The following is a 13208-nucleotide window of genomic DNA, read 5'->3' on the forward strand; positions in this document are numbered from 1 at the left end:
GAAGGAGAAAACTCATCACGAGTCCCAAAAAGTTTAAAAAACTTGTCTTTTTGCTAAACGTAATCTGGTTCTAAATTGAAATTCAGTGGAAATTTTGCAGGGTAATCGTATATTATTATAACCTTAATTAGTCTAAATAAAAAAATGTTGTATGGAAAAGGCTTAAATTAGATGTTCATATTATTACAAGTTCAATCTCAAAGTATATACGAAATAAGGTGTATCATAATTTATTATTGTAATAATAGTGTTACTTTTTACTGATTTCACATGACTTTCATTGTATTGTTTTCTTTTTTCCTCAAATAAAACTTATTTCTAAGTTTGTGCTTATTATGAAATATCTGATTTATGTTTTTTTTATTTTACTAATTTGCATTGCATCACTTTCAAAGATTTATATTTTATTGAATATATTTTTGCGAAAAAATAAAACTGAATATGGTTTTTGTTTTTATCATTACAATTATCCTTACATACTAAAAAGTGAATTTAAACTTGTAGGAAAGCATTGTTTGATATAATTGATAAGTAGGAAGTTATTGATACTTCAATGCTTGTCGAGTTATATTAACCACCTTGGTGCATGGCATCGCCGAAGCCCTCAATTATTTGCTTTCTTTTCCTACCTTTTCATGTTTTTATCCTACTTATTTCTTTTCCTGTCTCCAGCCAAGTTATGGTGTTATAACACCAACTCTCTTTTTCATATATCCTGTAAGAGTTCTGACCCCTTGTTCGCAAAACCCAATGGGTGGTTGGTCATCTTTGGGCCAAGTGGTATTTTACAAGGAATAAAAGAGGTGGCCGCAAAACCTACTGCACTCGACTTGAGTAGATCTATTTTGCCTCATCTATTTGTATAACTCTCTGGCTAGTTAAAGGGTGTTTTAATCAATCTACATAATCTTGCCAGCAGCTCCCTAATGTAGCATTTTGCTCACGTCAGTTTCTAAATATTAGCAAGGAACTGGCATTTTACTTGACAAAGTTTGGTTATTTTTGTCTGTTCGCTGATGGTCCCCTATACATAACAATTAAAGGTTTTGTTGATGGTTAATGGTAAATATTGAACCATTAATCGACCAAATTGAAGGACTGTTTGGACAAAAAACCCTGGATGGAGAGATCTTCAGATAATTGCACAAATTCAGCCTAACCAGGAGTCAGCGGAGAAGGGGTTGCCCATTGCCCTGTCATATTTTTTAAAAAAAGTTTAAAAAATTACAGAAATTTGTGCTAAAAATATTTCATTTTTCTTAAAATATGTGAAATAAAAATAACATTAATGATTCAATATTCCTTGAATTGTTTAAGACCCGGAAATTGGAAAAATATTGATCAGGGAGAAATACGTAAAAATATCAACTTACATTAAACTCCAATACTGGATATGTAAACAAAGTAGTAAATTATATTACGTTACCATGTGACTTTTGTTGGAAACACATATTTCCACGTATAAAGATAAAAAAAAGATCAGTTTTATAGAAATAGATAAAAGGCTGGACAGAAGAATATATTTGCTTTCCTAAATTAATGTTTAAAAATTTAAAAAAAGTAAATCAGAATTAGACCATTGTAGCATAACCCTTAAACATTGTAGGAATACAAATAGAAATGATGAATGATGGAGTGAGTGCGGTGTTCAATCCTTTTTTTAAAAAAAGATAGTTCCTTCTCACAGAAACGTATTAACTTATCGTTATAGTAACTTATCGGTGGTTCATTTTTGCAATTCATGCCAAGAGACATGGTTGTAGAAGTCCTTCAACCCGATGATGAGCTAAGGGCTCGAAATCCGGATCGTTGGAAAACAACTTACTGTGAGTAGGAACTATCTTTAAAAAAAAAAAAAATTACAAACAGTTAAACTGCATATTTTCCTAAACTAAGTAAAACCTAAGTAAACAAAAAATGTACTTTTTATTATTAAGAACCTGAGATAGATAGTGTTTACAGCAGGATTATGAAGAACAGTGATATTTTATTAGGTAAAGACATCATAAAAATAAATTGGCCATGTTAACAATAATCCAATATCTAATATATAATAAGTTACTTTATATTTTGTCAACTGTGCTTTAGTTTTCCATACCAAATTTGTGGTGCTGTGTTTTTTAGTTCATTTCAGGATATTGGCTCTGCAGCATAAGTGGACTAATTCCTGTATATGTACCCCACAAAACCAACGACATTAATGTGAAGATTTTATTTAAAAGACAATGACTCATTTTTTTTGGTTTTTGTGTATTAAAATATACAATTTATTTTGTTCCATTTATTGAATACCAGTTAAAAAATGGTATTTTGACATAAATTTTAATGGTTACCACTTTTTAGCAAGCACTTTAAGATTTATTGGAAGAGGAGCTCTGTATTGAATTTGTGGGTTTTGGGGAATAACATTGTGTTGTGGACTTTCCAAAGTGATAGTTTCCAAGTCAATTTTGGGTGTATTGAAATTATTAAGAGGGACTGTAGGATGAGCCTTGATCGGTGGGGGTTTCTGCTGGTTATTCTCTGTACGGTTCACTGAAGGAGTCATCGAATCATGAGAAGTCACTAGAGCGCCTATGCTCGGCGAGTAATTTATGTCAAATCTGGAGACGATGGAGCCCGGCCCTAATGGTATGTTGTGTCCGTTGGGCCTCGACTGTTGGAATTTCACATTTTCTTTAAATGTCTTCCTATAATTTGACATCTTATCATAGTTCAAACTGCGGCTGTTGTACAAATTCAATTTATCTGCTTCATCATCGCTGTTACAATTTGACACATATTTTCTAGCGTAATAGCCGACAGAATACGGTGTATCCATTCTGGGGTTATTATGCAATTTTGCTTTACAAGCATGAACACACAAATCTGGTTTCTGGTCAAAGTGTCTCGGGAAGAGTTTTTGCGTGTAAAGGAGTTTAAAGTGGCCACATTCCAAAACCTCACCTCCGTTCTTGAGTTTTAACACCACTAAAACATATCCGACAGTTTATTAATGAAATGCAATATTATATCCCTAAATAAATGCTTTCCAACTGATAACAAATTGCTGGTAAATGTTCATAATGAAATTACTGCTCTTTTTCTGACCTTCCTTTTCACATATTTTGTCAACACATATTTAAACTATTGCAAATAGATAATTTACTTATAAAAACTCTTTGTACTGTTAATTAATATATGTATTAATAAACATGAAACATGTAGGAACACAATTTAGTAAAGTGAACAAAAAACACATTGTGAATGTATTATAAATTGAATGGCTTGAGACTGTTAAACGAATGTTTAAAGATACTCTTTCCTTGGGACTCGTATTTTTTTGGGGGAGCATCTTCAGTTATACTTATTTTAGATTGAGTCCTTTTTCCTTTGATTTTCGAGTAATAAGATTTTGTGTTAGTATCGTTATAGGGGCAAATAATTTTCATTTTATTGCCTTGGTGCGGGAAAGAAAAGAACGTTCCAGTTATATCGTGGGCTTTTGAACTCAATTCTGCAGCCATATTCGTCGAACCGTCATCAAAAGAAGCTAAATGAATATCGAATTTATTTATCGCCGAACCGGGTCCATAAGGAAACATGTGATTTGCATACGACCAAAGTTTAATATCTGGTGTGGTGGTTTTCACTTTTGCATAATTAGAAAGTTTGTCATAATTCAAAGAACGAAGATTATATAATTCTGACACATCAGCCGCTTTCTGAACCCAAGGAACTTTTTGTTTATTCAATTTCATTTCTTGTGCATAATTCATCTTAGCTTCTTTTCCATTTATACACAGATCCTCTATCTCTTCTTTTCCTGGTGGTAAATATTTTTGTGTATATATTAATCTAAAATGGCCACATTCATTTAATTCATCCGGCCTCGGGTTGGTACGGTTTTCTCTCGTGTTAGATAGTACCACTAAAAGAAAATCTCCTATTAATTTAATAATAATGGAAAGTCTGTTGCTATAAGACCTAATGCAAGACCTGTTGCCTTCAGTATCTATATGACCTCCTTCAGGTTGTAGACAGACATTCTACACCGAAATTTAGCATATGAATACATATTATTTATTTCCTTACTTGCCACCAAGTAAATCTACATCAACTTAATAAACTTATGTTTTATAAATAAATATGTAACAATACTAAAAATGTATGAAATTACTGGTGTTTTATCAACACATTAAAAAAATCTGTCAATATGCCAAATGAAATAATGTCAGATAAGTGTTTTTCACTCTTATATTTTATGGCATTTGTAATTAATATTAAAAATAATTATTTTATGAAACTAAGTCTTGTCAAACATAAGATCAACAATTTTATTAACTTATATTTCCAACTCAACACAATAGGGTATATCTTTTTCACATAGCCAATTCAATTACATTTTTTTTCCAACATCCACATATTAGTAGACAATGCAGATATATTAGTTGGTTGTGAAAACCGGCTATTTTCTTCATTTGCACACTGATAAGTTAGACTGTTGTTGCTTTCAATCATTGTTGAGGTGTCCACTGCTGTTAATGATGGGAGTGTTTTTGAGATGGTAGTGATGGTTGTAAATGCCGAAGGACTGTTCATAGCTGAATCAGTACTGTTTGGGCTTTGAAGGCTGTCCGGATGTTTTAGCGGTGCCATAATGTTTGCACTGTAGTACTGTGCAAGAAGATTTGGCTTGTAACTAACATCAAATCTTGATAGAATCGATCCAGGACCCAATGGAGAATGGTGATTTGCATGAGGCGCAAGAGTGACTTTCGTTTCGACTTTGACATGCCCTTTGAATTTCGAAGACAACTTCTCATAGTTCAAAGATCGACTTTCATACGTCAGAGGGCTGTCAGTATCTTCAAAGCCATCTTTCAGTATTGTTGATCCTTGCCTACCAGTGTTTTGGACACTACCCCTGCTCATAAAAATTTTAGCTCTTTTTCCAGAAATGCTTATATCGGACTTATGGTTGATCGAAGATGGAAAAACCTTCTGTGAATACACAAGTCTGAAATGGCCACAATCCAAGGCTCCATTTACATTTTTCTTTTTCAATGCCACTAAAACAAAATTTTATTGTTAATTTACAGTTATTATAATCTGTTTAAATTTTTTGTTTTTGCTTTTTGTTCTGCAAATGTATATAAAAAGTGAAAATTTTGTTTTAGCCAAATTTTAAAACGTGCAATTTATTATTTTGTTTTTCACTTTTTATGAAATTGAATGAATGGGTAAGGTCATTCACCAATAAATTTTGTACATCAACACTACTTTAACTTTTCCAGGTTTTATCTGATGGATTTTCAACACAAAGGGAAAAAACATTTAAAGTTTACTCAGAACGTTCTGGCAACTACCTCCATTTTTCAATACTTGAGTTTATTTTAAACAGATTTTATTAAAATAACTGCAAAAACTTTTTGTCTGTTGTTGAAAAAGAAAAAATATAAAATAACCTTGGCCAAGCCTTACAATTGCATACACCTTGGTTATTAATATAATAATCGCTAAGTATACAATCCAACTATGTAATTCAACCATTTAAATTTGGCATTAAAATTTATATTAATAAAAAAATTACTGGCATAAATGAAAAAACTTATTCGTAAGAACAAATAGAGGAGTGCCGAGTTCTTTGAATAACACTTTATAATTAAGGAACTGCAAAGCAAAACAAAAATCAGTGAAAATCCTTAATATTTATGCAACCTAATCATTAACAATTAAGTATTATTTTGATATTTAAAAAAATTAAAATTACTTAAATTTGAAATGCTACTTATTTATGTACTAAATAATGCAATTCCTTTATTATTTGACAATATTCAGTGTATGATTTACAAAGTAAATGGATTTGTTTTGTTATATTATAAACAAATGTAAATTTAATGTATGGGCAATGTATTACACTGAAATTTTGCCCTATTAGTAATAGATTTAAAATAGACCACTTATTGACTTCGGTTTAAAGTAAACTAATTCCAAATTTTGTGAAAGTTGTATAACATAAACTTTAATAAAGCTATGAACGTGTAGGTAGAATAATTCAACACATAAAATGTAGAATGAAACTTATATTAAATATGCAAAAACTAGAAAAACACCACAAAGAGATTGTCAATTGGACTGTATTATTCGTCATTTAAAATAAAAAATTAAAAAATAACATTTAGAAAAACAATTTGGTCATTACCTAAAGGAAGGTCAGAAAGATACAATTAGAGCCATGAAAATCATTATGAGGTTTTTGCAAAATATTTTTTGTGAAAAACAAACAACTATTGATTAAATTTATCTTTCGATGGTTGAAGCAGCTGTAAATATATTTTATACTTTTTTTTTAATTTTTGAGTTTTAAGCACAAGAATATTTTTATTTTTTTGTTATTCTCATAAACATTATATTTTAATAAATATTTATGGAAATAACAGTATGAAAATGTTAATATTCTTATACTTATCAAGTATAAATAAAATACAATAATGATACCAGCAATAAAATCATCAAAATGCAATTATATGCTACCTAATCAAATTTTAAATTTAGAAAAATCATTGTTATAAGTAGAAATCAAAGTTTATCACTACAGCCAAGCTAGGAGCAATTATTTAAAAATTTAACTTTAATAAGCAAGACTAGCAACTTATCAAGGCAGCAGAAACAAGTGGCTTAGTATTTTTTATTGATTTTGAGAATTCAATAAAATATATTGAATATTTGTTGAAAATATTGTAGCCAATATGACTGAGATGAAATTCAATATTAAAATGTTTAATTTTGATACTCTTTAGATTTCTGCTTGTTCCTTGCTCTCTGTTCCTTATTATTGGTAAATTCAGCAATTACTGAGATCAAGAATTTTAAACTGATTTTTTGTTTGTATCTGGAGAAAGTTTTACAATGGGATGAAGCTGCCTTGTGTTACTATTCACCATTGAAAATTTTTCGTTATTCTGACTTGAAAATGATATTGGCTATAAAAATGTACAAAATGGTGAGGGTGAGTCATTTTTAGGCAGAAAATGTAAATATTTTCTAAAATTTGAAATTGAAATGGTGAGATTTTTAATCTTTATATTTACGTACTATATCAGATGTAAGATAGTAAAATTTAAATCGACATATGTCCATGTAAACAAATTATTTGAACATATGTCTCCAAATTTCACTGTGTTCTAAAAATTCAAATTTAAATTTTACTTGAAAATATAAAATTTAATCTAACATATAACAATGTGCTTTTCAAAAAACACCTCAGAAACTGATAACGTTTAGCCGAAGAGTTGGAACTGAGAAACTTACAGTTGAGTGTGTCTTCTATAACCATCGGACATAATCGGGCAGTTACAGAAGTTGTACTTCTCAGGCAAGGGCCAGCATTAATTTCGATGAGCCAAGGTACAAAATCTTCCGTAAGCATGAAATCTGCACCGTACAAATTGAAACAGTTTGCTCTGTGTACCATGCCCTCTTGGGAGGCCAGAAGGGCTCCGACAATCCCCTTTCTCATTCCTGGCAACGTTATTGCAAACCATTTGTCATCTTCCTTCCTACCTCTGCAACAACACACACGTCACCAGTAAAGGATACAGATTCTGCATTGCAGATTTGTTACCTGAGATATGACAGGAATTGATCACTGTCCCACATGTTGTCACTAGGAAGTTCACCACATCTCGTTGAAACATTCTGATATCGGCACTGAACAGAATTATTTGATAAATGGACCGATTCATGAAGGTTCACAAGTGAAAACTCTTTGGAGCAAAATCTTAGGTAACATAAACTGGCGACAAAAATAAAAATTGTAGTACTTACAATGCAATTGTTCTCTATTTAGTTGTACTGTAAATTTACTCACTCATACATGTAGACTACCATCGGCTGGATACTCGTTACCAAGAACCATTGCCTAATATCAAACTTGGTTTTGTGAATAATCATTGGACGTTCTTGAAAAAAGAATCATAAAAGTTAGACTATATTGACAGAACATATCAGTCGTTTTATAATTTTATGTCTTACCAATATATTTTTGAGCAATATATGAAAAACCTGGTTTACAGTGATTAGCAATTTCGACAAGTGATTTAAATATGCGAATTCCTCTTCCGCAGCTTGAAGCTCCAGGCTTAACAATCCAGAGGTTTTTCACACCTTCGTGATCTATATCAGACCAAAAATCTCTTACTCTGGTGACACATTTTCTTGCACTTTCGGCTAGTTTCTGAAAATAAATGGATTATTTTTATGAAGAACATCAAACGATTCATACAATTTCTTTATTATTATTTTTAATAATTAAAAAAGAAATTTTGTTTTTTAAGAAAATAATAGTTGGAAATTGTCTTATTTAAACAAAAATGATGAAACCCACCTAATTTTTATTAAATAATTGAATAAACAATACTTACATGAATGTCATAATCACAAGTGTTTTTGTATTTTGCATTAAAATGAGCTACATCAAGAAACCTCAGAAGAAAGAGTATCCAGTCATCCTCCGTAACCATTGATATGTTCCACTGATCAACATCAGTTCCTTCTTCGAATGTGACAAATTCACATACTCGTTGTATAGCAAAATCCATACACTCAATTGGAATCTGACAGTAATTATTTTATTAAAGTGGGGACAATAATATGATAATTTAACTTAATTACCACTCCATGATCAGCGACTAATTCTCGTTTTTCGTCGTATGCTTCAACAAAATGTTTAAGCATTGAAACACATGCACTTATTCTGTATTGCGTAGCAAAATATTTCATGTCATCCTCATTTGTTATTGAAACCGTCCTTGGGTACTTCACATAAGCAAAATTAGCGCTGTAAGTCCAATGCTGGCTTTGCAGATATTGTAGAAGACCAGTCTGCAATATTTTGTTATGTAAGAAGTGTAATGATTTTGTTTTTTTACAACATTAATAAACTGAAAAGTCATTAGGATTTGTTTTGCATATTGTAAATGTTCCTTAAAAATAGTACATACTTTTGTTGATATTGACCTGCTGCAATAAGGGAACTTGTTGACAATTGTAGACGTTGCAATGTTTGACCAGTTAATGAGACCCTCAGCCCAAATAAACTTAACCGGCATCCGGCTGATGAGTTTTGAAAGGACAAGAGACTCATTATCTGGAGCCGGCATCAGATTGTTGTACTGTAAAGGCTTTTCGTCTGGATTAGCTACAATGAAAGTATACATGAAGTGTAGAAAATTAAAAATTAAATTTATATTGTAAATTTTATGTTATTCTTACCAAATCTTTCAGTCCACCCTCTAGCATGAAAAAATTTTTTGACTGACTGAAATCCATTCGAATGGCAACATAGCGCAAATGTTGTCTCATTCTGAAATTGAGTATTTTGTGAGTTCATTATATTTGTGCAAATAAATAAAATAAGTTAATTTTTGTTTTTGTGTATTAAACTGGATTCATCATAATCCAAATAAACTTGTACCATTATTAACTTGGTCCGTAATTTCAAATCCCTATACCAAATGATTAATATATATTTTAAATTCACTAGTTTTGTCGTCCGCTTGACCAATTAATTGTAATATATATTTTAAAAATAATTTTTTTTTTAAAGTAGGACCTAAATATACTGACAATATCATGAGGTTATTTTGCATTGTGATTTAAACGGTTCTGATTTTGAAAATAAAAAAATAAATAATGAAAATATTTGATCAACTTGTTCTGTAGAGGCTGCAAGTGTAGTGTTAATAAATAAAAGTAAATAAAATACATTTATCATTGCAAATTACCTTCAGTGCTTCATCTGCCATTAGCCTTAGTTGATTATACCTTTTTCTATTAACAAATTGGCATATGGATTGGAATTCTTTTTCAATTTGTTCTTGTTTTCTAAGATACATCCCAATGAGCGTATCGCATTTTTTTTCTGAATCATTGCTTTCATGACATGCTATTTCTCCTGGCTTTTTGACATCCTTTGATTTGTCAGGGAGTCTTGCATTAGATGGAGATTGCGTCCTGTCCATATGAAAAACCGGTGATGCATTATTTTGATTTTTATCCAAAATTGATGTCAAATCTAAAGTTTCTTCGCCCGCATCTACAGTTGTGACTGTTGGCTTTTGGACAGTTTGCACAGACTGGGAAATAACAACATTTGGACTTGGACTAGTTTCCTGTTCTTCCTTTTCTTCAGTAGCATTAGGTGAATTTTCTTCTGCAGATTTTTCTTCATTGACTTCCCCCATGTTTTCTTTTGTCTGATCACTTGGAGGTTTCTGCAATATCTGGCTCTTCTTAGAGGCTATTTTTGGTTGTGTCTTTCCACTCGCTCCTAGTTTTGCTCCGTCTTCTGCGTTCTGAGGTTTTACATGTGCTTTGTCCACCTTTATCCCCACCGGCGTCTTTGTCTTTTTTTTAGCTATGATCCTTTTGCTCTTAATGGACACTTTTTTACCCTTTCCATAAGTTTTTCGCCCTTCTGGGACATCTGGAATGTCAATGTTATCCACACTATTTTGAGGTTCGACGTCTTTTGCCGCAATATAGTGTTTCAGTAATTCGTCTACATTTAAACTCGGCATTGTGGCCAAAGCTGCCATCAACACCTCTATTGGCTTATTGTCCTCATTGCAGTTTACACTCATATTAAGACTTTTCCTTTCTGATGCATTGTTAATAATACCTTTACTGATTTTCTTTTTGTTACTAGATGGAAGTTTAATTTTCTGATTCGTTCTACCCGCAACAGAGCTAGCTTTAATCTTGGAAGCACCTTTTGATGAGGATATCTTTTTCTTAACTGCTCCTTTTTTGTGGAATGTTTTAAGCTTCTTACGATTACCACCTTTGTTCCCACCTACAGCCCTCTTGGCGTCTGCCATTTTGTACCAATGTTTCTCGCCTTGGAGCCCTCTTTGTGTAATTTTGTGATGTGTATCAGGATTTATGTGTGGTGTATTGCATGATTTTGTATTACTCCTTTCTTGCTTTACATTTGGAATTTAGTGTTTAAGTGAACCAGGTGATTAAGTGAAATGTTTTCATATGGTGATAGGAAATGAAATACTATTTGAATTATCCCATCTTCTAAAATAATATTAAAAATAGCTTTATTTATTTTTAGAGCACTTTCCATTCCAATTAAATACATTTCATCAAAAATTAAATTAGATTTCTTAAAAGTGCTTATTAAACATTTAATCTCAGTTAATTATTTATTGTAACAGTTTTTTCAATTTTATTTAAGACACATTCCTTTCAAATGTTAAGATAATTTTTTTCTACCAATGTATAAACTTTATTGTATAAAAATGTTTTGTTTGTTACTTAAATTTGCAATGTCTTTGCCAATGATGAAGAGTAATTATCTATATAAATAATTATAAACATACAATTGATGTTAATGAGACATTTTTTGTGATTATTTGAAAATCCCTTTGCTTATCTTGCAATAAAACTTTAAGTGGCAGAGAGAATTATTGATTGCGGCAATTGTCCAATAGCACTTGTTTTACCTATTTGAATAATACAGTCAAAAAGTGAGTATCAGATAGAGAAAGAGTAAAAAAAAATCAGATGTGATAGCCCCTTTCAGAATAAAATGTTGGTATTTGTGACTGGATGAATGGTGCGCAATCAGAAATGTCAACCTTAGAGAAAATAAACTAATGTGAAACATTCAATCTCATCCATCAAGGGATCCAAACATGAAGCTGTTAATTCTAGGCTTAAGGAAAGACATCGCACCCATTTGTATGTAATATCTAGAGGGATAGGGATAAAAGAGGCAGCCACAAGCCTTCTGTACTTCAACCTGATATGTCTATGTCCTCTATTTTTATAATTCTCTGACCAGCTCCAAGCTTTTAATCAGTCTCCATAACCTTGCTGGTGGCTCCTTAGTGCAGTCTTGCTTGCAGCTTCCTCTCCTAGTTGCAAAAATTTGCACTTACATAGACCTCACAAAAACATAGAACATGGTCAGTGCTCTCCTCTTCTTCATGGCAATATCTGTATAGTGTTCCTTCTATCTGTACTCCTATCAGGTGTGCTTTTGTAAATGGTAGTGCTCAATCAGGAGTCCAACTATAATTCCATTGCGGTTATCCACCAGTAATTCCTTTGTAATTCTTGGGATGGCCCTTCTATAGATCTCTTCGCAACCCTCATTTTGTGGCAAGATGCTAGGCCACAAATAAGGATCAGGGCATAGAGAAATCATATTGGCTCCTGTCCACTTCCTCATTGCCTGTAGGCCCCAAATGCCCGAAGACCGATACGAGGGTTGTCTGGGAGGATCTTCCTTTTTGTGGCACTTGCAGAGAAGAGTTGAGCATAAAAGACCAAGGTGAAAACAATATGAAAATGCTATGACTTCTCTAACAAGACATGAAAATAATATACTCTTGCTGATGACCCTACAAATATGGATAAATTGTTCAGTTTCTGAGAGCTGCACAATAGAAGGCAGAATCTAAACTGTAAAATGAAGATTGAAATATGAAAAATGGGAACTATAAACTTACAATTAGTCTGGTGGTTGTGAGTTATTCTTAACACCAAATTTTCTGTTTAAGGAAGATTATAACCTAAAGTGGTTGAGTACTTTTCTAAATAAAAATAATATAAAACTGTACATTTTTATTTGCGTAATACTTATAATACACTGAGAGGCAAAATGGCCACCCTTTATATTTTTAATTTTCTCTTAGAGTCCTCCATTCATCAAAGTAAAAAGAGCACATAAAATCTCCCACTTCTGTTTACAATTGGATTTTGTAAATAAATCTTTGAATAGTTTGTTCTTCTTTGTTTGTTTTTCTATAAAGCTTCTTTCTAACATTCTGGTGGTTTGATTTTTTCACTGCTGTTGGAGAAGTATGAAAATTTTCCACAGCACTAAATTCAATCTATAATAATAAATAGATTTATTCTCCAATTCTGCAGATTTAAATTGTTTATTCATATTTGGCAAGAATTTCTATGAATCATAATGTTCTATAATTCAACATTGGTTTTGGTACGCTGTGACAATAATTCTTCTTTTCTGATGTTCAATTAAAATTATCAAAATTGTTCACAACTTTTGGTATTGTTCTTTTTCATCTGTTGACTTTTATTTGTTTAAAGATTAGATATTTAATTTTGATTTGTGTGTAAAAGGTAGAAAATAAAACAACACATTTTGTAATACATCAATTAAATTATTTAAATAACAATGCACAAAA

General features: G+C 31.5%; 1 protein-coding gene across 3 annotated transcripts; it reads right to left on the reverse strand.

Annotated features, from left to right (window-relative positions):
• Positions 1–2233: 2233 nt before the first annotated feature.
• On the reverse strand, positions 2234–11026 carry LOC106672574 (tubulin glycylase 3A-like). Of its 3 annotated transcripts, none has more exons than XM_014404107.2 (10): positions 9768–11025; positions 9256–9346; positions 8985–9181; positions 8656–8865; positions 8406–8597; positions 8017–8218; positions 7853–7943; positions 7607–7777; positions 7294–7547; positions 2234–2970 (listed from the first exon to the last, which is right to left on the reverse strand). In XM_014404107.2, the coding sequence occupies exons 1-10, from the start codon at positions 10860–10862 to the stop codon at positions 2330–2332; spliced, it is 3144 nt and encodes a 1047-aa protein (XP_014259593.1). In that variant the 5' UTR covers positions 10863–11025; the 3' UTR covers positions 2234–2329. The 3 variants fall into 3 exon arrangements, with proteins under 3 accessions (XP_014259593.1, XP_014259592.1, XP_014259590.1); XM_014404106.2 differs by lacking the exon at positions 2234–2970 and adding an exon at positions 3218–3910 and having other exon boundaries at positions 9768–11026; XM_014404104.2 differs by lacking the exon at positions 2234–2970 and adding an exon at positions 4303–5051.
• Positions 11027–13208: the final 2182 nt, after the last annotated feature.

The sequence above is a fragment of the Cimex lectularius genome, unplaced genomic scaffold (assembly GCF_000648675.2).
Source record: "Cimex lectularius strain Harlan isolate CLEC.00 unplaced genomic scaffold, Clec_2.1 scaffold139, whole genome shotgun sequence".
Taxonomy (NCBI): Eukaryota; Metazoa; Arthropoda; class Insecta; order Hemiptera; family Cimicidae; genus Cimex; species Cimex lectularius.

Coding starts and splice junctions, on each gene's coding strand:
- LOC106672574 (XM_014404104.2), bottom strand. CDS start 10,862: ATGGCAGACGCCAAGAGGGCTGTAGGTGGGAACAAAGGTGGTAATCGT. Junction 9,347..9,767: donor TGGCAGATGAAGCACTGAAG/GTAATTTGCAAT, acceptor ACTCAATTTCAG/AATGAGACAACATTTGCGCT. Junction 9,182..9,255: donor AGGGTGGACTGAAAGATTTG/GTAAGAATAACA, acceptor CTTTCATTGTAG/CTAATCCAGACGAAAAGCCT.